The sequence below is a fragment of the Mobula hypostoma genome, chromosome 14 (genome assembly GCF_963921235.1).
Source record: "Mobula hypostoma chromosome 14, sMobHyp1.1, whole genome shotgun sequence".
Classification (NCBI taxonomy): domain Eukaryota; kingdom Metazoa; phylum Chordata; class Chondrichthyes; order Myliobatiformes; family Myliobatidae; genus Mobula; species Mobula hypostoma.
In genome coordinates this window covers 52,807,884-52,834,869 of record NC_086110.1, presented here as the reverse complement: position 1 = coordinate 52,834,869, position 26,986 = coordinate 52,807,884, and the positions used below count along the sequence as shown (strand labels likewise).

Sequence of the window (26,986 nt, the reverse complement as noted above, 5' to 3'; positions counted from 1 at the left end):
AGACAGCATGTCCTGGGTGGTAAGGGAACAGTCCTTCCTGACTGATGTGTAAAAGTTACAGAATTCTTTATCTAGCAGCGCTCTGTCTTTACTACATAGACTGCAGCTTTTCAAAATAACATCACCAACTTCTGCAGTTACAGTAACAACCAATAAATTTTAGGTTTGCTGGGAAAGTGCAAATGCCCACACAAATAAAGTCATAGATTCTGATACTAATGGAAGTAATTTCATTAACTAACCCATTAGTAAATATTGCTTTTGGTTCCCATTTGCTGCGAAGTTAGCCAATTTAATTTGGAATAGTTGGTAACAAATCATTAGAACCCCAGCACGTGGAAAAATCTTATGTGCCCAACTTCCACCATCCTCCTACTACCAAAAGTGAGTGTGAGACTGTGAGAGTACTTAGCCCTGTAGTGCATACATAGGAAAGTGTCTTTCACTGCACAAAACAAGACTTTTGCACTTTACTCACCATGCACTACCAATTTATGGTATATTTCTAGACATCAAGACACTCTAGTTCAATGATCTTAATTTTTTTTGGATTAAAACCATTTTTGTTTTTGTGGATCACCGTGCGAGGAAGTAATCTAAGTAACCACAATTTGTTAAAGGTGCTATGTAGCTGTAAAGTGCTACTGTACAAATAACCCCTGGAATGTTAAAGAGCCATTTTATTTAAAACGAGTCTGGTATTCAAGAAACAACCCTCCAGAACCTAATCTACATGCCAAAGGTTTCACTGGAAACACAATAGACTACAGATCCTGGAATCCGGAGCAGTCTGCAGGAAGAACTCAGCAGGTCATACAGCATCTGTGGGAGGAAAGCTGTAAGAGTCATGTATCTGTTCACCATTCGCTTTGTATTCTGTGTTGTATGTTTATTATGGCAATTGGTCTCACAAGTTGGGAGGGGGGCATGGTAAAGGCAAAGTGAATAAATTATGTATTCTTGCTTATTTCAAGTGTCGTAGCTTGGGACCAGTGGATATCGTATCTTTTGCTGACTGCTGAATAATACCTAGCTTACAGTTGGGTTACCTTAATTTTCATTGCTTCAAGATTGTATAACTGCTAATTGCTAATAAAGGATCAAACGAAGGATTTGACCTTGGGAGCAAAAATTGGAGCTGGGGGCATGTCATGCAAGTATACCAAATCCGCAGGGTTGCAGACAGTGGCAATTGTTTTGTTTTGGTTTGGTATTGCTGCTACAAAAGGAATTATCAAGGTTTTTGCATCAAACCCCTGCATCTGCACAGTTTCACTGGTGGATCAAATTTGGTTTCTTGAGAACTTAGTTTTTTTACATTTTTTTTAAAACTGATACAGCAATATGGCACAGTAGCGTAGTGGATAGCACACTGCTCTACTGTACCAGTGACCCGGGATCAATTCCCGCCAGTGCCTGCTAGGAGTTTATATGTTCTCTGCATAACTGTGTTTCCTCTGGGTGCTCTGGTTTGCTCCCACGTTCCACAGACATACCAGTTGGTGGATTAATTGGTCATTATAAATTGTCCCATGATTAGGCTAGGGTTAAGTCAGGGGTTGCTGGGAGGCACAGCTTGAAGAGCCGGAAGGGCCCCTTCTGTGCTGTATCCCCATAAATAAATAGACAAAAAAAATTATTTTCCTAGGAGTTACATATCTGAAAATGATACAATTAGAAAAGTTATTACTACAGACAGAAAGATCATAATGGCAAGAAGGTAGATACTTTAGAATATCCTGAACAAGAAGGCACAGCAGCATCTCTACCTCCAAAGGAGATAGAGGAAAGTGAGACTCCCCACCAGCCCCATCTTAACTGCATTTTATAGGAGCAACATTGAGAGCATCTTGACAAGTTGCATCTCTATCTGGTATGGGAGCAGCCGAGCTTCCGACCAGAAGTTCCTACAAAGGACTGTGAGAATGACAAAGAGGATCACAGGGGTCTCCCTACCATCCATTGGAGACACTTATCCAAGGTGCTGAATACATACAGCCCTTAGTATTATCAAGGATCCCACCCATCCATCTATGATGTATAAAAACAAGAACAGTCAGAATGAGAAAGTTTCTTCACTCAGGTCTTTCGACTTCTGATCTGCCTACCACATCACATTCAAAGTGTCACTGGTTAATATTTAAATTATGCACATTAGTTTATGTGTAATCCATCTATAGATTTCATCCTTACATTCATAAGTTATTATGTGTTATGTGTACTATCGTGCTTTACACCCTGGTTTGGAGAAACATTGTCTGGTTTGACAGTAAAACGTATATATAGTTAGATGACAATAAACTTGATTTGTCACTGCAGCATGTCAAGTCTCATAACTTAATCAAGTTTCTAGTCATTTTTGGGCAGAGTAGAAAAAAAATTCCTCAGGATCTTAGCCCAAAATATTGACTGTTCATTTCCCTCCATGAGATACCGCCTGCTCTGCTGAGTTTCTCTACCATTTTCTGTGTGACGCTCTGGGTTTCCAGCACCTGCAGAATCTCAAGTTTCCAGTTCCAACAGAAGCTATTTCTAACTCTTGTTTAACTTTTAAATCTTCTTTAAATTGGTCAGCAAAATAATGTGTCATTAACAAACTTACAAAACAGCAGCCATAAGCTAGTGCTGGAGGGCAAAATGTCATACGTTAATTGTCATTTCACCATTACATGCATTATGCTAAAATACATGCCAACTAATAGCATCCTGCTAAAATCTTTTGGTTTTCTAAGAGCAATCAGTCAAAAAAAAGCAATAAAAACAGAGTGGTTAATCTTTTTTAATGATATAATTACAGTTAACAAAGTGGATTGGCAGCTCGAGTGCTTGAGTGTTTATGCCTGAACAGCAAAAATGAACCAGGAAGTTTAAGCAGCCACCAAATAACACAAGCAAGGGTCAATGCTTATTCTGCAAAATGCCATAAAGGTTGAAAGGATGCCAGATGAAGTGATAAATCAAGCAGTAGCAATAAATAATGTCATTAAGCCATAAGAGTCTGTTGGATAAAGCATCTTGAAAAGAAAAAAGTTGAATTTCAACTTTGAGAGTAAATGGAATGGGAGCAGAGGCTAATGAAAAATAGGTGGCGACAGATGAGGATGGAGGAATGAACAAAACGAAGAAGAGTGTGAGTGTGTGTGTGTGCACACACACACATAAATACAAGCAAGAGACATAGTGGAGAATTCTACAGTCGTACCATTGGGTTGTAAGATACTCAAGTGTAATACAAGGTGTTGGTCTTCCAATTTGTATCGGGGCTCTTCATAGCAATGGAAAAGACCAAGGATGGGCAGGGTTATGTGGGAGAGGAAAGGATAGCTCCAATTATACCCAATCACAAGCTCAAGTTGACAGTGCAAGACTGAACACAGAATGGCCACCTGATACGCACTTGAGTTTACCAGTGTAGAGAAAGCCATATTGCAAGCACTGAATGCAGTGACCAGGTAGAGTTGCAGGTGTACCTCCGCTTCAACTCAAAAGAACATAAGAACATAAGAAACAGGAGCAAGAATCGGCCATCTGACCCGTCGATCCTGCTCTGCCATTCAATAAGATCATGGCTGATCTGACCACGGACTCATCTCCACCTTCCTGCCTTTTCCCCATAACCCTCAACTTCCTTACTATCCAACTTTATCTTAAATATATTTACTGAGGTAGCCTCCACCACTTCACTGGGCAGAAAATTCCACAGATTCACCATTCTTTGGGAAAAAGCAGTTCCTCTTCATCACAATCCTAAATTTACTCCCCCAAATCGTGAAGCTATGTCCCTTAGTTTTCATCTCACTTACCAGTGGAAACAACTTTCCTGCCTCTATCTCAGCGGTCCCCAACCACCAGGCTGCGGACTGGTACCGGTACCGGGCCATGAGGAAATGATATGAGTCAGCTGCACCTTTCCTCATTCCCTGTCATGCACTGTTGAACTTGAACATAGGGTTGCCAACTGTCCCATATTTGCCAGGACATCCCGTATATTGGGCTAAATTGGTTTGTCCCATATGGGACCGCCCTTGTCCCGTATTTCCTTCGCTAAGGCAGAGCGTTCCTATGAAACCTTTCGTGCTGAGATAGCGTGAAGCAAAGAAACAATTAAGATTAATTTATATGGGAAAAATTTTTGAGCATTTTCAGACCCAAAAAATAACCTAACAAATCATACCAAATAACACATAAAGCCGAAAATAAATAACACTAACATATAGTAAAAGCAGGAATGATATGATAAATACACAGCCTATATAAAATAGAAATAATGTATGTACAGTATATTTGGGAAGATGAAGGCAAAACCGATCTGTGGGGGGGGGGTGAAATCGGCACATACGCACACATGCGCACACAGGTGCCTGTGCAAGGCTTCATGGTCATGGTAATCTTCCCTGGGGTAAAGTATCCCAGGATTTGACTGCTACTTTTGTCCCTTATTTGGGAGTGAGAAAGTTGGCAACCCTAACTGTAAAAGACATGTTGAGGTGAGTTTAACCCTACTTGAACACCACCCCCCTCCCCCAGTCAGCCGGTCCACAAGAATATTGTCGATATTAAACCGGTCCGCAGTGCAAAAAAGGTTGGGGACCCCTGCTCTATCTTATCTATCCCTTTCATAATTTTATATGTTTTATAAGATCTCCTCTCATCCTTCTGAATTCCAGTGAGTACAGTCCCTGGCAACTCAATCTGTCCTCATAGCTAACCCCCTCATCTCTGGAATCAACTTGGTGAACCTCCTCTGCACTGCCTCCAAAGCCAGTATATCCTTCCTCAAGTAAGGAGACCAGAAATGCACGCAGTAATTCAGCTGCGGCCTCACCAGTACCCTGTACAGTTGCAGCATAACCTCCCTGCTCTTAAATTCAATCCCTCCAGCAGTGGCCAAAATTCCATTTGTCTTATTGATAGCCTGCTGCATCTACAAACCAACCTTTTGTGATTCATGCACAAGTACTCCCAAGTTACTCTGCACAGCAGCATACTGCGATTTTTTTTACTATTTAAATAATAATCTGATCTTTCATTTTTCCTTCCAAAGTGGATGATATTGCATTTACTAACATCGTACTCTATCTGCCAGACCCTTGCCACTTACTTAACCTATCTATAGCTATCTGCAGACTCTCCGTGTCTTCTGCACAATTTGCTTTTCCACTCAATTTAGTATCATCAGCAAACTTAGATGCACTATGCTCAGTCCCCTCGTCCAGATTGTTAATGTGTATTGTGAACAGTTGTGGGCCCAGCACTGACCCCTGCGGCACTCCGCTCACCACTGATTACCGACTGGAGAAACGCCCATGTTTCTCAATACTCTGCTTACTATCGATTCACCAATTCTCTATCCATGCTAGTACATCACCCCCAACTCTATGCATCCTTATCTTATGGATAAGTCTCTTATGTGGTACCTTATCAAATGCCTTCTTGAAATCCAAATAAATAACATCCATCTGTTCCTCTCCATCCACTGTGCTTGTTATATCCTCAAAGAACTCCAGTAAGCTTGTCAAACAGAACCTGCCTTTGCTGAATCTGTGCTGCATCTGTGTAATGGATCCATTCCTTTCCAGATGCCTATTTCTTCTTTAATGATGGTTTCAAGCATTTCCCCAACTACAGATGTACATTCTCGCAACTAAAGGCTGATATGGTCGCTGGACGGCGGTTCATACTACTGCAAGTATCAGTAGATTCTTTTGTTTACATTGGCGTTGGTGGCTTCTGGTTTCTCCAAAAATCTCTGCCTCTTTTTTGCCTTCTTGCTTCCAAAGTATTGTTGGCCATGCTTCTTGCCTCATTGGTATACTGAGAGTGTCTTAGGGCAAACTTGGACTGTCAAATGCAAATTAAAGCTCTCATCTTAAAGAAATCCACAAGATTGAAATGTCAGCAGAAGAAATCAGAGCATTTTATGATTTCTTTATTATTTGCTCAATTTTACTTGGGTTGTTTTCTATGATTTTACTTTGCTTCTGGATAGAATCAGGGAAAAGCGTGCTAAATTCAGCTTCCACTTAGAGTTGACTTTTAGTCATCAGGGTCCAGATGCTGAAAAAAAGAATTGTGCATGAAGGTCAAAAGCCTGTGCTTAGAGACAGAACTTGCCTTCGTTATAATCGGATATAGGTTTTCCACATCCATTCTTCAATACATATCCTTACAGTCTATGTCATTCTTATCAAATATAGTAAAGCATGTGTGAGGAAGTGGTGGAAGGTATAAGGCAATGTTTTCTACTCAGAATGAAACCAATGGGTAATTTAATTCTAAATTCTGAACATCCAAGGTCAAATATGGTAATTTTCTCACATAGCTCTTGTTGAAAGAGTTTTACAATTTTGGCTACGGGTAATGTAGCTAGCTCAGTTTAAAAGGTTATTGGTAATATCTTAGTATGTTACTCATTGACTTCAGGAAGGGAGTTGGTATACATACTCCTGTTTATACCTACAGTGCTAGTGCTCAGGTGAGGAGGATTGAGTCCTTCAGGTTCCTGGGAGTGAGCAGCACCAATTGCCTGCCCTAGTCCAACCACACAGAAGCACTGCCAAAAAGGCGCACCAATACCTTTACTTCCTCATGAGGACAAAGCAATTAGGCATGTTTCCTTTGATGCTCACCAATAATATAGATGCACCATAGAAATTACACTCTCCAGATGTATCACGGCTTGGTACGATAACTGTTCTGTCCAAAATTGCAGAGGGTTGTGGACACAGTTAAGCACTTCATGGAAACCAGCCTCCCTTCCATGGATTCAGCTTTACACTTCTCTTGCTGCCTTGGTAAATCAGCCAGCATAATCAACAGATCCTCCCCACCTCTATATTCTCTCTTCTACCCCTTCCCATAAATGTAAAAACCTGAAAGTACATACTACAAGCCTGAAGGACAGCTTCTATGCCACTGTTATAAGACTATTAAATGGTCCCATAAGATGGAGTCTTGACTTCACAATCTACTATTTTATGGACTTGCCCCTTATGTCTGTCTAGACTTCCTCTGTAACTCTAACACATCATTTTGTATTATTGTCGTTTTCCCTTTTATTACTTCAATGTACTGTTATAATGAAATGATCCATATGGATAAAACTTTCAAAGATGTTCACTGTACCTTGGTACATGTGAGACTAATAAAAAAAAATGGCATTGGAAGAAACTTTACAACTTGTACTAAGCTTCAAAATAGGTCACTGAAAAAGTGAAAAAGCATGCATGCTATTTTGATCCCAGAGTTACTCATCTAAATGACTGCCTCACCAGGAAGAAATTTGGTCCAAATTTGACGTTAAGTGAAACATTCCTCACTGGACAACAAACAGAAGGATTACGCACTTAAATTTAAGCTTTTAAGTTGATGTGAAGATTGGTGCTCCAAAACCAAACCAGGTTGAATCTTACATACACAAAATGCTGAAGGAACTCTGCAGGTCAGGCAGCATCTATGGAAATGAATAAACAATTGATGTTTCTGGCCGAGACCCTTCTTCACAATGAAAAGGAGTGGGGAAGATGGCAGACTAAAGGTGGTGGGCAGGGGTATGGTGGGGAAGGAGAAGAAGATGAAAGGTGAAATCAGAGGGGTGGGGGATGAAGAAAGAGGCTGGGATGTGACAGGTGGAAAAGGCAGAGGGCTGGAGGAGGAAGAATCTTATAGGAGAGGAGAGTGGATCATGGGAGAAAGGGAAGGAGGAGGGTCACTGTGGGAGGTGATAGGCCGATGCAGAGAAGAGGTAAGAGGTCGAAGTAGGGAAATGAAGAAGAGGGAATGGGAGTGGAAAAAAAACTTTACCTCAAGTTGGAGAAATTGATATTCATGATATCAGGTTGGAGGCTACCTAGACGAATCATGGAACATTGCTCTTCTAACCTGGGAGTAGTTCATTGCAGGAGAAGGTGTGGCCATGGAGTAACAGATTTAAAATTTTAAAACTAATGGTTCATTACAAGCACAAACATTTTTTAAGAATAGTCATTGCTAGTCCTCTGAACATCCTCAATATTTATTCCTTCTTAATATGCAAGAAACAATAATTTTGAATCCCTGCAACATACCAATGACAGGTGGATTAACTAGTGAAAGAGTTCCACCCCAGGGTTAGGATTTCATGAGGATTAGATTTGATCCACATTGATCATATCAGCATTGAGAATGTGGAAATATAGTTAACCACCATACTTATGAAAGCCAGTTTAACAGTATTATCCAGAACCAGGGCTATGGTGAACCAGAGAGGTAGACACCATTTACCTGGACGTGTGGATAAGTCACATCAAATGTTTAGAAATATACGACAAGGAAATAAGGCCTTCAGCCCTCTTCTCCATGCCTACAAAATTGTCATCTGAGCTACTCCCTTTTGCCTGTATTTGGCCTATTTCCTTCTAAACATTTACCTTACCACCAAGAGCTGGCTCCGTACGCCATCAGTCACAGTGTGGAAAAAGTTGCTGCTCAGGTCTCTTTTAAGTCTATCCCCTTTCACCTTAAACCTCTCATTTTAGATTCTTCTTTCCTGGCCAAAATAAAACTGACCATCCACCTTACTTTTGCCTTCATGATTTGAATACAGCTCTGTGAAGTTCACCTCTCAGTCTCCTACAGGCTGGGCGGGTGGGGGTTGGGGGGGGGGGGGAGAAGGAAGTGTCCCTATCCAGCCTCTCCTTATAACTCAAGCAGTCCAGTCTTACGACACATTTTCCCATTTCCTCAATAAACATACAAATCTTGATACATATTGAAACACGGAAAAAGTAAAAAAACAACAAACAGTACAATTAAGCTTATGAAAACAGAATAGGTATCACAGATTGAAATCAGTTTTAGATATTCAGTTTTGTATAGAATCTATATTGAGCCTACAAATAACAAAATGGTGCAACTAAGTTTTCAAAGAAAGAAATGATCAAGATAAACCTCTCATTCCATTAAAAGTTGTCTGATCTAGTTCCTTCATTTTCTGGCTTTATATATTTCAGCATTTGCAGTTTCCAGATTCCAGTAATATGAAATATTTAATTCAACTTCAAATTTAGTGCATTTTGAGCAATATTTTCATTGCAGCATGCTAAATAATGGAACCAAAATTAAGGTGAACTTAACAATAAATTAAGTCAAATGTCTGGTTCAAGCAAAAAAGAAAATACATCTGTACTCTACAAAGAGATACAAGGAACGCATTATGCAGCTACAAAACATGTGGCATGATTTAATGTGCTACAGCATCTCTCACTGATAATGCTAAAGACCCGACAACCTCTCAAGGTAACAATTGAAGGAAGAATGTTCGCTAGGATGGTAGAACTTCCTACTGGAATACTCTTATAGATTATTTTATGACCACCTGATCAATTAAAGATTTGATTTACAGTACGGTGCAAAAATCCATGGCACACACATATATAGCTAGGCTGCCTACAATTTTTATAGAGTACTGTATATTGGTTAAAATAGGAAGGTGATTGGGAAACAGAAACAGGAGTACTTAGCTTCGTATTCACTCAGTAGTATTAAGTGTTATTTAGTAACTGGAAAGACATAATATTCAGTACTGTGCAAACGTCTTTGGCACTCTAGCTATACATATGTGCCTCAAACTTTTGCACAGTACTGTACATCTCATTGGTTATTAACTCTTTCAAAGTGTAACAATTCTGTAAGTGGATCTGCACCGTGTCACCTTCCACTAATGTCAAGAGCTCGATATCATTTTAGAACTTTTGTGCAACTTTGAAAGAAACTCCTTCAGCTCTTAAAAGTCCCATTCTTTATTCTTAATGGAAAGAAACAGACAAATACTGTTTTGGCTCATGCTCATCATAACTACAGATTAGTTCAGCAATTTATTATGTAATAAGGACGTTCATGGAAAAAAAAACGCAAAATGAAACAGAGGCAAGGTCAGGGTCTCCATTAAAATGCTGGATGTTAGATTCTGCATAGCTCTCCAAGAGAAGTGCAGGGTCACTGTCGCCCCCAAGATTCCTGCAAATTGCAGAAATCAAAAGTCCACTGGTCTTCCACTGATCAAGTGAGAACTGCTTATTTATGATAAATGTGAATGTGTTATTTATGAAACATTTATGATTATGCAACACAAGACTTCCAACAGTGCAGCCATTTTACAAAGCACACTCATACCCCTGAGAACACCCACCAGCTTCCTGTCACAAGTATCACTAATTTATCTTCATTTCTCAAAAAAACAGACACATTTTAGTCCTGATGGGCATAGAAATGCTTTTTGTTTGCAGCATTCCATCTGGTATTTTGAGGCCATCAAATTTGGATCTAGAACCTGCTGAAATCACCTAGTGGTGACTGTGTGTCAGTCTATGAGAGTTATGCAGGACTCTGCCCAAGATGGCAAAAAAATTTCCCAACTCTTCAAATGATGCTCTGTTTGAGATTTCTGTTTTCATCCTGAGAGAACAGCACCAGCTATGAATTAAAACAACCTGGTATAGAGTCTCAGTGGAAATTACAGCTGCTCCAAGACCAGTGACATTATTTGAGCAAGTTAGCAGTCAGTATTATAATGCATGAACCTTTCACATCAAAAAATTCATCCTCACTTACAACTGATATTAAATCATTCCGAAACATGCAAAGTTGTTCAACATCACTTTAACGTCACTTTTGTTTATGCAATCCATTTTTGGGATGTGTGCCTGAATGCATTTCCAAGCCCACATATATTGGAAATTTTTTAATGCAGCACAGGGTAAACTAATAGATTGAATTCAGATGCTTCCTGGGGAAAAGGCCATTACAATCCCTGTGACTTGTTTCTGAGAACTTAATGAACAGTGAAAGAGTGTTAGATGGATCTGAGCCTGTGCTCGTTGGAGCTTAGAAGAGAGTGGGGGGGGGGGTGGAAATCTCATTGAAACCTATCAAACATTGGAAGTCCTAGATAGAGTGTATGTGGAGAGGATGTTTCCTATAGTGAGAAAAGTTCAAAGGTCAAATTAAATTATCGAAGTACATATATGTCTTCATACAAAACCCTGAAATTTGTTTGCATGTGGAGATTCACACCGAATCCAAGAAACACATTAGAATCAATGGAAGACCATATCCAACAGAACGGACAAACAACCAATGTGCAAAAGACAACAAACTGTGCAAATACAAAAGAAAAACAAATAAATAAGCAATAAGTATTGAGAACGTGAGATGAAAAGTCTTTGAAAATGAGTTCATAGGTTGTGGAAGCAGTTCAGTAATGGGGCAAGTGGAGTTATCACCACTGGTTCAAGAGCCGGATGGTTGAAGGGCAGTAACTGTTCTTGAAACCGGTCATGTGGTTTCTGAGGCTCTGGTACCTTCTTCCTGATGACAGAGGTGCGAGGAGAGCATGTCCTGGTTTGTGGGTGTCCTTGATGTTAGGTGCTGCTTTCTTGTGACAGCACTCCATATAGATATGGTCAGTGGTAGGCACAGGGTTTTACCCTGGTGGCTGTACCCACTGTTTTTTTGATAGACTTTCCATTCAAGGGCATTGGTGTTTCCATACCAGGCCATGATGCAACCAGTCAAATTACTCTCCACCACAAATCTACAGAGGTTTGTCAGAGTTTTAGATGTCGTGCCGAATCTTTGCAAACTCCCAAGGAAGTAGAGGTGCTGCCATACTTTCTTCATAATTGCACTTGCATGCTGGGCCCAGGACAGATCCTCTGAAATGACAACACCTAGAAATATAAAGTTGCTGACCCTCTCCACTTCTGATGAGAAATGGCTCATGGACCTCTGGTTTCCTCCTCCTAAAGCCAATAATCAGCACATTAGTCTTGCTGACACTGAGCAAGAGGTAGTTGTTGTGGTATGAATCAGCCAGGTTTTCATTCTCCCTCCGATATGCTGATTCATCACCACTTTTAATTCAGCCAACAACAGAGGTGTCATAAACAAACTTAAGTCTGCCATTGGAGCTGTGCTTAGGCTCACACTCATAAGTATAAAGCGAGTAGAGCAGGGGCTATGCTCATAGCCTTGTATTGCACATGTGCTGATTTAGATTGTGGAGATCTTGTTGCCAATCTGAACTGACTGTGTTCAGCAAGTGATGAAGTCAAGGATCCAATTGCACAAGAGGCCACTGAGGACAAGACTTTGAAACATTGATTAGTTTTTAGGGAATGGTAGTAATGAATGCTGATCTGTAGTCAATAAAGTGCATCCTGATGTATGCCATCTTTGCTGTCCAGATGTTCCAGGATTGAGTGAACAGCCAATGAAGTAACATCTGCCGTGGATCTGTCGTGCCGGCAGGCGAATTTGAGTGGATCCAAGCCAATTCTCAGGCAGAAGCTGATATGCTTCATCACCAGCCTCTCAAAGCACTTCATCACAGTGGATGTACGTGCTACTAGATGATCGTCATTGAGATAGGTTACCACCTTCTTCTTAAGCACCAGTAAAGTTGAATCCTGATTGAAGTCTCTGACTATGATTTGAAATTCATTGGGGTGGGCTGTTTTTTGTTGGCTGGTGGCAATATTCAATATCTTGAGTGCCTGATTAACGTCGGTATTTGACGGTATGTGAATTGCAGTCAGGATCATGGAGAACCCTCTTGGTAATTGGAACAGTAAACACTTAATCATTAGATGTTCCAGGTCAGGGGAACAAGGGTAAAGCAACGCATCAACATCCGAGCACCACTGAGGGTTTATCATGAAACACAGACTCCCACTCCCCCCTTTAACATTCTCTAAAGCAGCCATCTGGTCCACCCTGCGTACTGAGAAGTCTTCGGGTCTCACCGACAGATCCAGCTCTCCATGAAGAGCCATGTCTGCATGAAACACAGAGGAGAGCAATTCCTCATTTCCCTCTGATACAGCAGTCTTGCCTTTTGGTCCTCAATCTTGTTCTCCAGTGACTTTACATTTGCTAACAAGACACTGGGTAGAGGGAGCTTTACTCCTCTGAATTTCAGTCTGGCTTTGAGCCCTCCCCTCATCCCTCTCTTGTTACCATGCCAATGACCTTTGTCCGCTTAAAGGTGCCATACCTGCATACTTGAGAGTTAAGTGTGCTGAGTCTTCTAGAAGATTGTGAAATCCCTGGTTCATTAAGATAGTTCAGAAGTTGCTTAAAAGAAAAAGTTAAAGTGTTATATTGCAGTGAGAGCAATTCAGAAGAGATACATTTAGAAAAATTTTAAGCAGCTTTCAACACATCACATGGTTCACCAGCACCAGCTTGGTACCAGAGGACACAGTCTCAGAATGGAAGCACATCCCTTTAGAACAGAGAGGAGGAGGAGGAATTTATTTAGCCAGAGGGTGGTGAATCTGTGGAAACCTTGCCACAGACAACCCTGAAGGCCAAGTAACTGGATATATTTAAAGTGGAGATTGATAGGTTCTTGATTAGGAAGGGTGTCAAAGGTTATGGGGAGAATGCAGGAGAAAGGATTGGAGGGGGATAATAAATCAGCCATGATGGAATGGTGGAGCAGACTTGATAGGCTGAATGGCTTAATTTGCTCCTATGTCTTATGGTCTAAAACTGGAGGAGGTTTCCTTAATTGCATCAGAATAGATTAAACAAGTTGCAGAAAATAGTGGAAACATTTAGCAGATTAGGCAACACCAAATGGAAAGAAGAATGGAGTTATAAGATGCTAGTTATAAGAGTGATAAGATGCTAGTTCTAAAGTCATAGAGAAGGCAATGGCCATGCTAAGTAAGGACTAAAGAGAATATCTGTGATAAAGCAATACATCAAAGAGATTAAAGGGACAGGTATAGATGGCAATGCTTTATTATTATCTGTTGCTAACAATGGTGTGAGACAAGCTCAACAGGCAGTTTCCAATGATGCAGAGACAAAAGAAAACTAGGCACAAACAAAAGGAGTTGGATGACAAAGCACAAATGGTCATTTCTGACACAGATAAAGAAAATGAGTTACCCAGGCTGCAGAACTGATATCTAGTCTGGAAGACTGCAATGTGCTCAGATGGGAGAAGAAAGGTCATTCCGCAAGCTTGCACTGTGTCTCGTTGTAACAATGCAGCAAGTCAGACAAGTAAGAATGGGTATGAAAAGGGCTACCAAAGAGCCGGCCAAAGAAAAAAAGCTTAGAGTTACTCCTGGGGGTTGAAAGTGGATGTCCTACATAATATTGCCTAATCTGCATTAGAAGAGACCGCATGATCCAAAAAAGAGTTGTTATTATTATTAGGGGAGGCACAGTAGCATAGGAGTTATCACAACAGTTTACGGCACCAGTTGTCACCAATCGGAGATTAATTCCTGCTGCTCTCTGTAAAGAGTTCCTACACTCTCCTCGTGACCACATACATGCGCTTCCTCCGGGTGCTCGGGTTTCATCCCACATTATAAAGATATATGTTTAGGGTTAGGGTTAGAAGTTGTGGGTGACACTTCTGGACTGCTCCCAACACATTCTTGGACTGTTTTGGTTATTGATGCAAGATGCACATTTCACTGTAGTATGCTTTAGTGCCAGGGTGGAGATACGTCCCTTCCAAAGGAGGTGCAAAGCACTCCTTCCCTCTGCTAGTCTGCAGGTCACCCTTGGGCAGGGTGTAGCACCTGCTTCACATCGGTGTCCTCCCCCACCCCACGATCAGGGTCACTTAAGCCATGGGAGTGGATGGAGGATGGAGGATGGTGGAGTTGGTGCATATTACAAGTCCTGATTGTGTGACTGCTGAAACCAGGCAGGCAATCTCTGAAGAGTATTGATAATGGCTGGGATCACCCATCTCGTAATAACAAGAGGAAGGGAATACCAAACTACTTCTGTACAAAAAATTGCCAAGAGCAATTGCGGTCATGGATAGACCATGATCACTGACATTATACCTCACGGAACTTAATGATGATGCTGCTTCCATATACACATGACAAATAAAACTAATCTTAAAATAATACAATATCTTACAGTTGAATTCAGAAGTTTACATACACCTTAGCCAAATACATTTAAACTCAGTTTTTCACAATTCCTGACATTTAATCCTGGAAAACGTTCCCTGTTTTAGGTCAGTTTGTCGGCATAACTGAAAAAGCATGTGCGAGCAAGGAGGCCTACAAACCTGATTCAGTTACACCAGTTCTGTCTGGAGGAATGGAACAAAATCCCAGTAACTTACTGTGAGAAGCTTGTGGAAGGCTACCCAAAACATTTGACCCAAGTTAAACAACTTAAAGGCAATGCTACCAAATACTAACAAAGTGTATGTAAACTTCTGACCCACTGGGAAAGTAATGAAAGAAATAAAAGCTGAAATAAATCATTCTGTCTATTATTCTGACATTTCACATTCTTAAAATAAAGTAGCGATCTTAAATGACCCAAGACAGAGAATGTTTTCTAGGATTAAATGTCAGGAATGGTGAAAAACTGAGTTTAAATGCATTAGGCTAAGGTGTATGCAAACTTCTGACTTCAACTGTATATGTTAATTCTGTTTCTCCCTCCACAGATCGTGCCTGACCTGCTCAGTATTTTGTGTTTATATTTCTAAATTTCTATCATCTGCTGCATTTACTTAGTGTCTTAAAATTGATTATTTCCTCCTACTAATTACTAATGCTAGAAGTATTTGCAGAAGTGAAATACGGGAAAAATTCTCAACAAACTGGATTATTAGGTCCTTGAAATTACAAGTTCCATATTTCAAGAAGGGCATTATCTAAACAACCAACTGGGCAGAAACAAAAATATACTTAAATAAACTAAGGGATTCCTGACTTTCTATTTCTTTGATCCATTTATTGACAAATGCATGTTTGAAAAAAACAAACCCAAGATGTACAGACTACCAGGAAATACAAAGGTTAAGGATGTAGCAATAAGTTTAGGAGCTTAAGAAATGCGGATATAAGGAAAATTCACAAGGGATTAGCGTTTCACATTCCTGAATTAAACAAGAGCTCAAATACTTGCAATTTTTGTTAACTATTTTCCAAAAATCACTTGCAATGCTGGAAGGTTGTTTAGTATGGCTCAAAAATGCACAACAGACTCCTATTTCTCCTCTTCCCATACCACCACCACCTCAATAATTGCCAAGTACAGCACAGTAATTTGATGCCTTCTCCTTGTAGCTTAAAATCAATTTACAGTCAATTGTTAAGGATGAGGTGATGGAGTACTTGGCAACACAGGACAAGATAGTACAAAGTCAGCATGGTTTCCTTCAGGGAAAATTCTGTTTGATGAACCTGATGGAATTTTTTGAGCAGATTACAAATAGGATAGATAAAAGAGATGCAGTGGACATTGTATATTTGGACTTTCAGAAGGCCTTTGACAAGGTGCCACACATGAGGGTGCTTACCAAGTTAACAGCCCATAGTATTACAGCAAACATACTAACATGGTTAGAGCATTGGCTGATTGGTAGGAGGCAGCGAGTGGAAATAAAAGCATGCTTTTCTGGTTGGCTGACAGTGACTAGTGGTGTTATGCAGGGGTTGGTGTTGGTATCACTTCTTTTTATGCTGTACATAAATGATTTGGATGATGGAATAGATAGCTTTGTTGACAAGTTGCAGATGATATGAAGATTGGTGGAGAGGCAGGTAGTGTTAAGGAAACAGGTAGATTGCAGAGGGACTTATACATATCAGAAGACTAGGCAAGAAAGTGGCAAATGAAATACAATGTTGGAAAATGCATGGTCATGCACTTTGGTAGTAGAAATAAAGGTACAAACTGTTCTCTAAACAGGGAGTAAATCTGAGATGCAAAGGGACTTGGGACTTGGGAGTCCTTGTGCAGAACATCCTAAAGGTTAACTTGCAGGTTGAGTCAGTGGTGAGGAAGGCAAATGCCATGTTAGCATTCATTTCAAGAGATCTAGAATACAAGAGCAAGAATGTGATGCTGAGGCTTTAATAAGACACTGGTAAGGTCTCACCTTGAATATTGTGAACAGTTTTGGGTCCCTGTTCTTAGAAAAGATGTGCTGGCATTGGAGAGGGTCCAGAGGAGGTTCACAAGGATGATTCCAGGAATGAAAGGGTTATCATACGAGGAATGCTTGATGGCTCTGGGTCTGTACTCGCTGGAATTCAGAAGGAAGAGGAGGGATCTCATTGAAACCTTTCGAATGTTGAAAGGCCTAGACAGAGTGGATGTGGAAAGGGCATTTCCCATGGTGGGAGAGTCTAGGACAAGAGGCATGCCTCAGGATAGAGGGGCGCCCTTTCGAAACAGAGATGCGGAGAAATTTCTTTAGTCAAAGGGTGGTGAATTTGTGGAATTTGTTGCAATATGCAGCTGTGGAGGCCAGGCTGTTGGGTGTATATAAGGCAGAGATCGATATGTTCTTGATTGGACATGGCATCAAAGGTTATGGGGAGAAGGCGGGGAACTAGGGATGAGGAGGAGATGAAAAAAGGGAGGATCAGCCATGATTGAATGGCAAAGCAGACTCAATGGGCCAGATGGCCTAATTCTGCTCCTATGTCATATAATTTTGTGGTCTAAAATGCAGTTAAAACACTGAGTTCTGAAGGACAACAAATGCATCCAGAATAACTCATTTGCCCTGCTCAAGCCAAGGGCCAATTTCAATTGATACAGATTTATCAAGGAATAACACAGAAAATCTGTTTAAGGCTTGCCATAAATACCGCCTTTGTCCAAGAAGAAAGATAATTTTTCCTCTATTAACATTTAGTCATATAATTATGTACGTAGGTAGCGTTCTCAATCAGTCCATATACAAACATTTGTAGATGTGCTTCCCATGTTCTGTACAATTAATCAAAACAGCACAACCTTCAATAGTCCTGTCCATGCCAGCACAGACCTTCATAGTTCATAACAGTTCTGACAGGAGTATCAAACTGAAATATTAACTTATCTTCTCCTTCCACAGTTACTATCTGAGTTGTTAAGCATTTTCAACATTTTCTGTTTTAGCCAATGTGTCAGCACCCATCCTACCCCTGGTACTCCTTCTCTGGCTATCTGTCCAACACCCCCCGCAGCACTCCACGCTCACAATTCCCAACATCCTTTCTCCCGCCAGGTTTACAAACTCGCTTCCCGCTCCACATTGACAAATATAGTACTGTGCAAAAGTCTTAGGCACCCCAAGCTAAATATACTCTATATATCTAAGGCTTTTGCACAGTACTATAAATGCAGCTGAAAATTTTGAAAAGATGCTTTTTACTGTGAAGCTTTTTTCCCAAATAGAAGGTACCCAATGTTTATGAACAAGAAATTGTAATTGCTTCAAACAAATGAATAACAAGATTTTATAATTTGAATTTACAATATAAACCAATACAGTCAAAATTATTGAATCTATACTACACAAAATAAACCTAGAAGTGCAACATTTGAGTTCACTCAACAGTTTTATTACTTCCAGGACCCGGTTCCAAACAAGCGCAGGTGGAGGAGATTAAAGTTAAAAGAGTTTACCAAACTCACCCCCAAATTCTTGATCTGATCATCAAATCCTGATCTGATAATTACCACAACCTCAAGGCCATCACTATCTTCATAATAAATGACTTCTTTTAATATATAGTAAATGTTAAATTGGTGATATGAAGTCCACCAACCAATGATTAAGTTGTATGATTGGTAACTGTGATCAGAAACAGAACTCGAACCCAATCCTAAATAAGTTCTGTTTCCAAAACAAACGGATAAGCAAAATTTATTATTGCTTAATCCACAAAAATAATTCAGAATTCATAAGCAAATAGAAACAATTCTCAATTTTCAAATACTTGTTCAACACAATTGACGTGTTCCTTATGTTAAATGTTGTTTTTTTAATTCCAAGCACACAATTGTAAATATTGTTCCATTTAAATCCAAGGATCTAACAATAAAACTCTTCTGGACAAGTAATTGTGGTTCATACTATGACAGCACAATCCATCATAACGGGAATTAACTGGTGAACTAAATATTAAAGTAATATTGTCATTTGTATCGGCAAATAGAAAAGCAAGTGTACAGCCACTAATCTGTGGAAACTACGTTATAAATTCAGGAACTAACAAGATTGACGGATATTAGTCAGGTTTTTATTGATTGATATGAGCATACAAAATTAGCTTAGTGGATACTTTCAGAACAAATGTATTTAATAATAGTTAATATACTAACTCTACTCAAATATTCCTGTTTTCTATACATCTGTTTATGGGGAAATTAATTATTGCTCAGTCACTGCATGGTCACAGAAATTGGTAGTCATGTGGATTACTTTTCAGAATATCTCTTCTAAGTGCTATTCTATTCCCAGAAACCAGCAGACTGCATTAGAGTACATAAAAATAAGCTGTTGTGTTTATGATTTCAAGCAACAGATTCTGCAGGTGCTGGAACTCTTGAGCAACGCATACAAGATGCTGGAGGAACTCAGCAAGTCAAACAGGACCTGTGGAGGAAAACTGTAGGTTAATAGATCATTGTAAATTGTCCTGTAATTAAGCTAATGTTAAATAGATGGGTTGCTGGACACTGTACCTCAATGGGATTGAAGTCCTGTTCCATGCTACATCTCTAAAGTTGCAGGTGATGGAGTTGGACTGGTTTGATGTTTGCATGAATCTAAAGTCAAAAATTCTACCTCTATTGATTTTAACCTTGAAAATTATTCTGGTTCATTTGATGATTGCCAAGAACCAGAAAAAGGTTAATACCTGTAGGGTATGCGGTGCACTGAGATAAGGATATCATGGTTCTATTTGGTTGTGGGGAGTGAATGGCAGTGGGAGGGAAGTAGATCATCTGTGTAAAGTATATGACTACATTTCTTGATAAAGGGATATAGGATTTAAAACAAAACAATAGTTGGAATAAAGGAGAAAACTGGTTAAATTGGGTCAGAGTCAACATACACCATAGTTGTCATCTCAGAATCACAACCAAGCATGTATATAGGGATGGATAGACAGAGAATAAAGAGGATTCCCCTTCAAATATTGTGTCATGGATTATATTCATAGCTATAAACCTGACATTTCTCACCCCATTGCCAAGCTTTTAATAGGCTCGTGTCTTTGTCTCGCCTTGGTGAACACAAACATTCAAACTGGTTAAGAACAGGAAGGTGATCAATATTTCTCCACCAACAATATTGGAAGAATTTTTTCCCTCAGCATTCTTCACGCTCTGTTGGTTTCAACTGCTGAAATGCATATTGAGCTTTCCCCATTAACGTTTAACAGAAGTGGCTTTAGAAGTATAATGTCATATCCTAATGAACCCAACATATTTATAAATTTTTCTTAGTATCCTGTTGAAATTTTCTCATTTATTTCCTTCAGAAGTAAAATTCATAGAAGCTGATTTCATCAACTTTGTGCATACTATAATATTACAATACTGTACAGCGAGGGAGGAGGGGTGTAGTCTTGCTACTCCTGCTCACATATATTACTCACTGTAGATTTATGCTATTTAATTTCCTGTTGTACTTCCAGCTTAGTGCATGCAAGCTTAGTACACTCAGACTAGCCTTCTTTCACATGTGCTATAGTATTAGAAAAGCACTTTACATTATCCTTGATATCATAGAAGAAATTAACTTTGTCAATGGCTATAAATTTTTGCCACCAGCCAGCAGTCCTTTTATCAATTGAGAAAATAAAGGCCAATAAAGACAATGCAAGCAGAAATTGAACTAAAAAGAGAAATTAATCCACAAGACAGGAGCAGAATTGGGCTACTCAGTCTATCAAGACTGCTCTGCTATTTTATTTTTCCTCTCCAACCCATTCTCTTGCTTTCTACCCACAACTTTTGATATCAAGAACCTATGAATCAGCATCCTCTTTGATATTTCATCTTTTCTCTCCTTATGTTATTTTTAGTTGCTTTCTGTTGGTAATTTTTGCTATATTATATGCCCTCTCTTGTTTTTATGCAGTATTTGACTTCCTTTGTCAGCCACAATTGCCTCATCCTTCCTTTGGAATACTTATTCATCTTTTGGATGTATCAATCCTATAGCTTCTGAATTTTCCCCAGAAACCCCAGCCATTGCTGGTCTGCTATCATCCCTGTCAGTGTCCCCTTCCAATCAAATTTTACCAGCTTCTCTCTTATGCCTCTAATTCCCTTCAATCCAATGTAAGACTCATACATCTGACTTTAGCTTTTCTCTCTTAAAATGCAGGGTGAAATCTATGATATTATGATCACTGCCTCCCAAGGGTCCTTTACCTTAAGCTCCCAAATCAAATCTAGAATTGACTTTCCCGTAATGGGGTCAACCAGAAGCTCTCCAAAAAGCCATCTTGTAGGCATTCTACAAATTCCCTCTGTTGGGATCCAGCACCAACCTGATTTTGCCAATCTACCTGCATATTGAAATCTCCCATGACTATCATAACATTGTCCTTTTTACATGCATTTTCTATGTCCCATTGTAATTTGTATTCAACATTTTGGCTACTGTTGAGAGGCCTGTGTGTATATATCCCTTCAAGATCCTTTTACCCTTGCAGATGTAGAATCCCAGGAATCTACATTTCCAATTTTATGTCACCTCTTTCTAAGGATTTGATTTCTTTTTTAAAAAACAACTAAACCACCCCACCTCCTTTGTTTATCCATATAGCCTTACAATACAAGGTGTATCCTATGCAATCTAAGTAGAAATAGCTAACATTTTTTATGATGTCAGATCTATTGCTGATCATTCACATGGGAGCAAATATCAGTTTGTTGAAACCAATGGATCTGTAGAGCTGTGTTTGAATGCCAGTTGTTGGCTGCTTCCAATTTCCCCTCCGTCCTCCGCACTTCCCTCTCCCCATCCCCCACCCTCCCCACCCCCTCACCCCAACTATCAAACAAGTGATTTCAGCCATCTCAGATTTAACCAAAGCAACAGTAAAGAAAATTCAAATATCCAAAAAAAAAAGGACAGGCTATGGAAAAACATATTTGAATAATGATTCACTGGTTGATGCAAATATCCATTTTGATGCCCTTCTGTACTGTTTAATTATGATACCAGCAACATATCGTATAATGCATAACTAGAACACGCTTCCTGCGAAAAGCAGGTGCAGATAACATTCCGCAACTGTTTCTGGTAAGTGAGAATCAAGAGCAGTACTTACTATTTGAGTATTTTTCATAAAATCATTAAATAGTAGTTGCTATTCCACTTGTGTTTTCAGCCTAATGCACTTATGTAGGAGTTTTGAAGAAATTACATCATGCAGCGTTGCTAAAATGGAATCCGCAATGGCCATTTTGTGTTCCTGGTTGCATGTTACTTCACCTCTCCTTCCTGTTCCCACACTGACATGCCTGTCCTCAGCCAGGACAATGTCAAGCAAAAACTAGATGAACAGTAACTCATATTCTGCCTGGATAGTCTGCAACCCAGGGGTATGAATTTTTTTTTGATCACTTTTGGTCCAACCAGATTCTCTCACTCACCCATAAATCTGTTGGAGCACAATTATCCCATTCAACCCATTGAATCTGCTCTACCATTGCATTACACTGATTTATTATCCCTCTCAACCTCATTCTCCTTTCTCCCTAGAACCTTTGACATCCTTACTGATCAAGAACCATTCAAACTCTGCTTTAAATATACACAATGACTAGGCCGCCATAGCCATCTCAGGCAATAATTTCAACAGAATCACCACCTACAGACAAAAGAAATTCCTCCTCATCACTGTTCTAAAGGGATATCCACCCTGCCCTCTTTACCATCGCCTAGCCTGTTCCATCTGCCACCCATATACAGTACTTAACCTATTGGGTCTACTATCTCCTCCCTCAATGGTTCCACCTGCCCATCATGACTCCTTTATTTAATTTGATTTATCACCTTCCACACTTGTCAGATTTCAGAATCTGCAATCCTCACTTACCCCTATTTACCACCTTCCAACCCCACCCCCCATCTACCCATGATCCCTCTCTCCACTTTGTTCCACCTAATAAGCTGCCTCTCCTCCTATATACTTATCTCCTCTTTGCATTCTTGGTCCTGAGGCAGGGTCTTGACACAAAATGCTGACTATCCCTCTGTCTCCACAGATGCTGCCTGACCTTCCAGCAGTTTACTTTTTATTTGGAACCTGGTCATCATGTTGAGTGGTTGGAAGCAGCAAATAATAAGACTAACACTAAAGCAAGGACAAAGTCCAGAATGGCATGCCTGTGGAAGTACTGAAAAAATATACTACCAACAGTATCTCTGTACAGTGCTCCAAATTCACTTGAATGTCTGCGGGTTCTTCCAGACCAACATCCCCAGAACTGAGACCCTAGTTACTTTTAGTCAGGTAGTCATTCTCATGCCTGAAACCAGATCCTGAAAGAGGCACTATAGTTTGAGGCCTGTTACAGTAAGAGATTAACAGACAGACAGAGAAAAAAAAAATCAAGGATGTGCTTAAAGCCTTCTTGGAGAAATTCAACTTCCCCTCAGACTCATGGGAATCTCTGGCTCATGTTCCTCTACTTTGATCAATCAAAACTTTAACAACTACCCACTTGCTCTGTTAATTACATTCTGCGCCATCTAAAGAATAAAGTTTGCAGTTCCCACACTGGCTTCATTTGCCATCTTAGAAAACAATGATGAGTGAAAACAAGTCACCTTCAATCCTGAGGAATTATCTAGGAAGATTTGTTCAGTGAGGCCAATCTTTTATAGACTTTTCCATTTAATTATTAAGCTAAAATTTTATTAAATGCAATTCAACCTATTATCCAAGAATTCATAACTCAATACAGAACCTCCAGTGGGAGGGAATAAAGATCATTAAATTTGCATTTCACAAATCACCTGACATGTATTTTGATTTAAAAGTTCTCTTATTTTTAACAAACGATTAATAATCTCCTTAAGTGCATACGTTTGTAACCAATTCTGACATATAAACTAAACCATCTAAAGTGTTCCATACAGGTTTTACTAATTATAAAATGACAGCGAACAACTTGTTAGTACACCCATGAATTCAAAATACAACGGAAATGAATTTAATCTTTAATTACTTTTCGCCAATTACCAATAGCCACTGGTCGGTGCAATATTATAATTAGAAAGAGCTAAGGTCCTATATTTTCCCTGCAGTGGCTGGTTAGGACTCTGACCCGAAGGTGAACCGGTGCGGTTAGGATAAAGATTCCCATCATAATCTGCTGCGCCATCTCCTGACGACTGATGGAAGTGTTTTTTTTAAAACCAAGTTTATGGCCTGGGGAGATACTGTATTATTTTCAGCTTTTCTAGGAGCATCTTGGTGTAATGCATCAGTTCCAATGGTAGCGGAGAATACACACTTAAGCTCCTGCAGTGGAACAAAAAAAAAGTCAAGAAACTGGACACTTTAAACTTGGCACACAATTCACACGAAAAATTCGACGTCCTCAGTGAATCTACCTCCCAGCTCGGTGCTGAAAGTGAAGTCCAAGCAGCTCTCGCTTGTTCTGGAGACTGTGTGTTGCATAGAGCCTCGCCTCTGAAGGTCTCGGCGCTGAACTGATGAGAGCAGAGCCCCGAATCTTGCTGCCTGGGTTCTGACACACCCAGTTTGAGAGTTACCGAGTTACTGGACAATACAAACCAGAACTGTTTTGAAAGGTTCGAGCAAACTCGGAAGCGGAGGGGCGTTTCGACAATATCCGAGTGTCAGCGAAGTATTGAGAAATCCTGATCTTCACACTTCGCAGATGTTAAGGGCGAGTTACGTTTCTGTTGAAGACAGCAGTTGGGTGTTCCAATACACCGCAGTGGTTGTTCTGTTAGAGCATTGATAATGCATTGGGTCGGCTGGAAATTAATAAATAGTTATGGCGGGTTTTAAACATGCGTGTGTTGCTCGTAAGCTACAGCTTGTGAAAACCGGTCCCAGGATACCTTGGAAAGTGAGTGGCAATTATGTGGCAGTTGTGTCCGTGGCCTGAATTGATACAATTAGTGATGGAGAGTGGGGATTCATCATTGATTAAAGAGAACCAAGTACTTTGCAAGGCGATAGCCAGCAGTGAAGGTGCATGAGATATGGAAGTCGTGCTCTTTATTTGGTAGAAGTCACGCATTCATTTAAACGTTGAAACTCATGTCCGTGCAAACCGTACAAATCTGTTATTTCCTCCGTTTTAAATGCCACATTAGACATGCCCCCAAATCCTGACTATTAAAGGAATAGACCGGTTTGATTCCGCTGATAGGTTAACTCTTGAATCACCGCTTTCACATTTAACAACGGTTTAGTCAGTTATCCGAATATAGCTAGGAAAAAGCCAAATTATAACTGCACATTAAAATATATGCCGGTACTTGATCTTCCCCAGGAGGACGGGTAAGTTTTCTCTCCCGTTCTCCCTCCCTCCCTCCACTTTTATCACTAATCCAGACACATTCCAGGCTTCCTCCACTTGACGGACAGTAGCAGCAGGTCTTGTCCAAAGGGATCTGTTACTCTTTCCCAAAGATGATTTCACCCACGAGGAATTGTATACCCATAAGAAACTTCGAACAACAAAAAAAAAATACATGAACACCGTAAAGAACTCCTGGAAAATTGGGAAGTGGAATATTACAAGCTCCTGCCGATGGGGGTAAAGAAAACTAAACTGGAAATCCAAAGTGCAAATCAACTTTTCTCCTTCGTTGTCTCCCGCGGGAAAGCAGCCTTGCCGTGGATAGAGGACATCCATGTTAAACATTAGCGGAGCAGAATCCAGTCAGTCAGATACCTCACTGACAGAACAAACACGCTTCAGTTCTTATGTTAAATTGGCCGCCGAAATCCTGGCTGATTGCGCTGCATTCTTTAGTATTGCGTTTTAATTTTTATATCTATTCCCTTAAGATGGAAAGCGTTTTTTTTAAAAAATAAACAGACCGGAAAGTGTTAGAAATGCCCTCCCTTACCTGAGCAAGAAGAAAAGCCAGCGTTAGTTGAGTTTTGTGCTCCATGTCTGCCGACTATAAGGTCCTGCAGGTTTCATTCATGCGCTGGATACCACAGTGCATATTTTTATATGGAGCTCAGCTTGAGGCTGGCTTGATACCCAGCCAACTTCCCAAATAGATCTGCAGCATCATCACTAAAGCGCTGGGCGGCTACTTGAGACTACAACCAATGGCTTTTCAGAGAATCCCTACAATAGCACCAGGCTATGAATTTGGACTCGGGGATACATTAACACAATTGCCACCGAAGAATTGCGGATCCTGCCTCGCATATGCAATTCCCACACTTTAAGTAATGCAACTCGGTCTGCCCACCCCTGTAATTGGGATGGCAGTTTACCTTGCTGGCTACCGCTTTTTATTTTTATTTTTATTAACGAGTGTAACTGGTACGCCGGTAGTCGTCCCTCATAAAAATAACCTTGCGAAAGCAAACTTCTAATCTGTAGTCACGACAAAATCACGGGGAATAATCAGAGGTTAGGCAACATTCGAAGAGGCAAAAAGAATAATTAACCGCCTGATCGATAATCTCTCACTTTTAAAAAAAGATTTAAGTATTTGGCAAGAGCGGAACTGTTAGTCCATCACGCCTGTCCCACCACACAATGGGTGGAGCACCACCCCAATTCATGGCCTGGGAAAGACTACATAAAAATAATGGGGAAACAGGAGGGTCAATAAAAGAGAACTCCTCACCCGCCATCTCCGGCACCCAACAGTAGATCGCATGAACCTACATCTATACTGGTCCTGTCCTCCCGTGTGATCCAAATCCAATTGGGAACCAATCCATTTTGTGCTTGATGTCTAACAAAGAACCGGCATCTCTCTCAACTTCTGGTGATGTGTTCCACGTTCTCCCCATACACCTGCAACAGAAAATGTAGGGAATAATTATACAGGAACAGCCTGGACAGTAAATTTAACCATGGTTAGGATGATGAGTTTTGTTGTGGGAAATATCGACGTATTGTACCCCTTGGTAACGCGGAAAACGTTATTGGTTCTATATTTGCTTCCTTGGATACAATTAAGTATGCA

General features: G+C 40.1%; 1 protein-coding gene across 2 annotated transcripts in view; it reads right to left on the bottom strand.

Annotated features, from left to right (window-relative positions):
* The window catches only part of cdh13 (cadherin 13, H-cadherin (heart)), a 1,230,859-nt gene extending 1,204,826 nt beyond the window's left edge, over positions 1 to 26,033 (bottom strand). The window contains exon 1 of one of the 2 annotated variants that reach the window (XM_063067141.1): positions 25,901 to 26,033. In XM_063067141.1, coding sequence (XP_062923211.1) covers positions 25,901 to 25,945 — 45 coding nt within the window. In that variant the 5' untranslated portion in view covers positions 25,946 to 26,033. Of the gene's footprint in view, positions 1 to 13,033; positions 13,055 to 25,900 lie in introns of those variants that run through there. The other variant, XM_063067142.1, reaches the window with a different exon arrangement.
* Between the last annotated feature and the right edge of the window lie 953 nt (positions 26,034 to 26,986).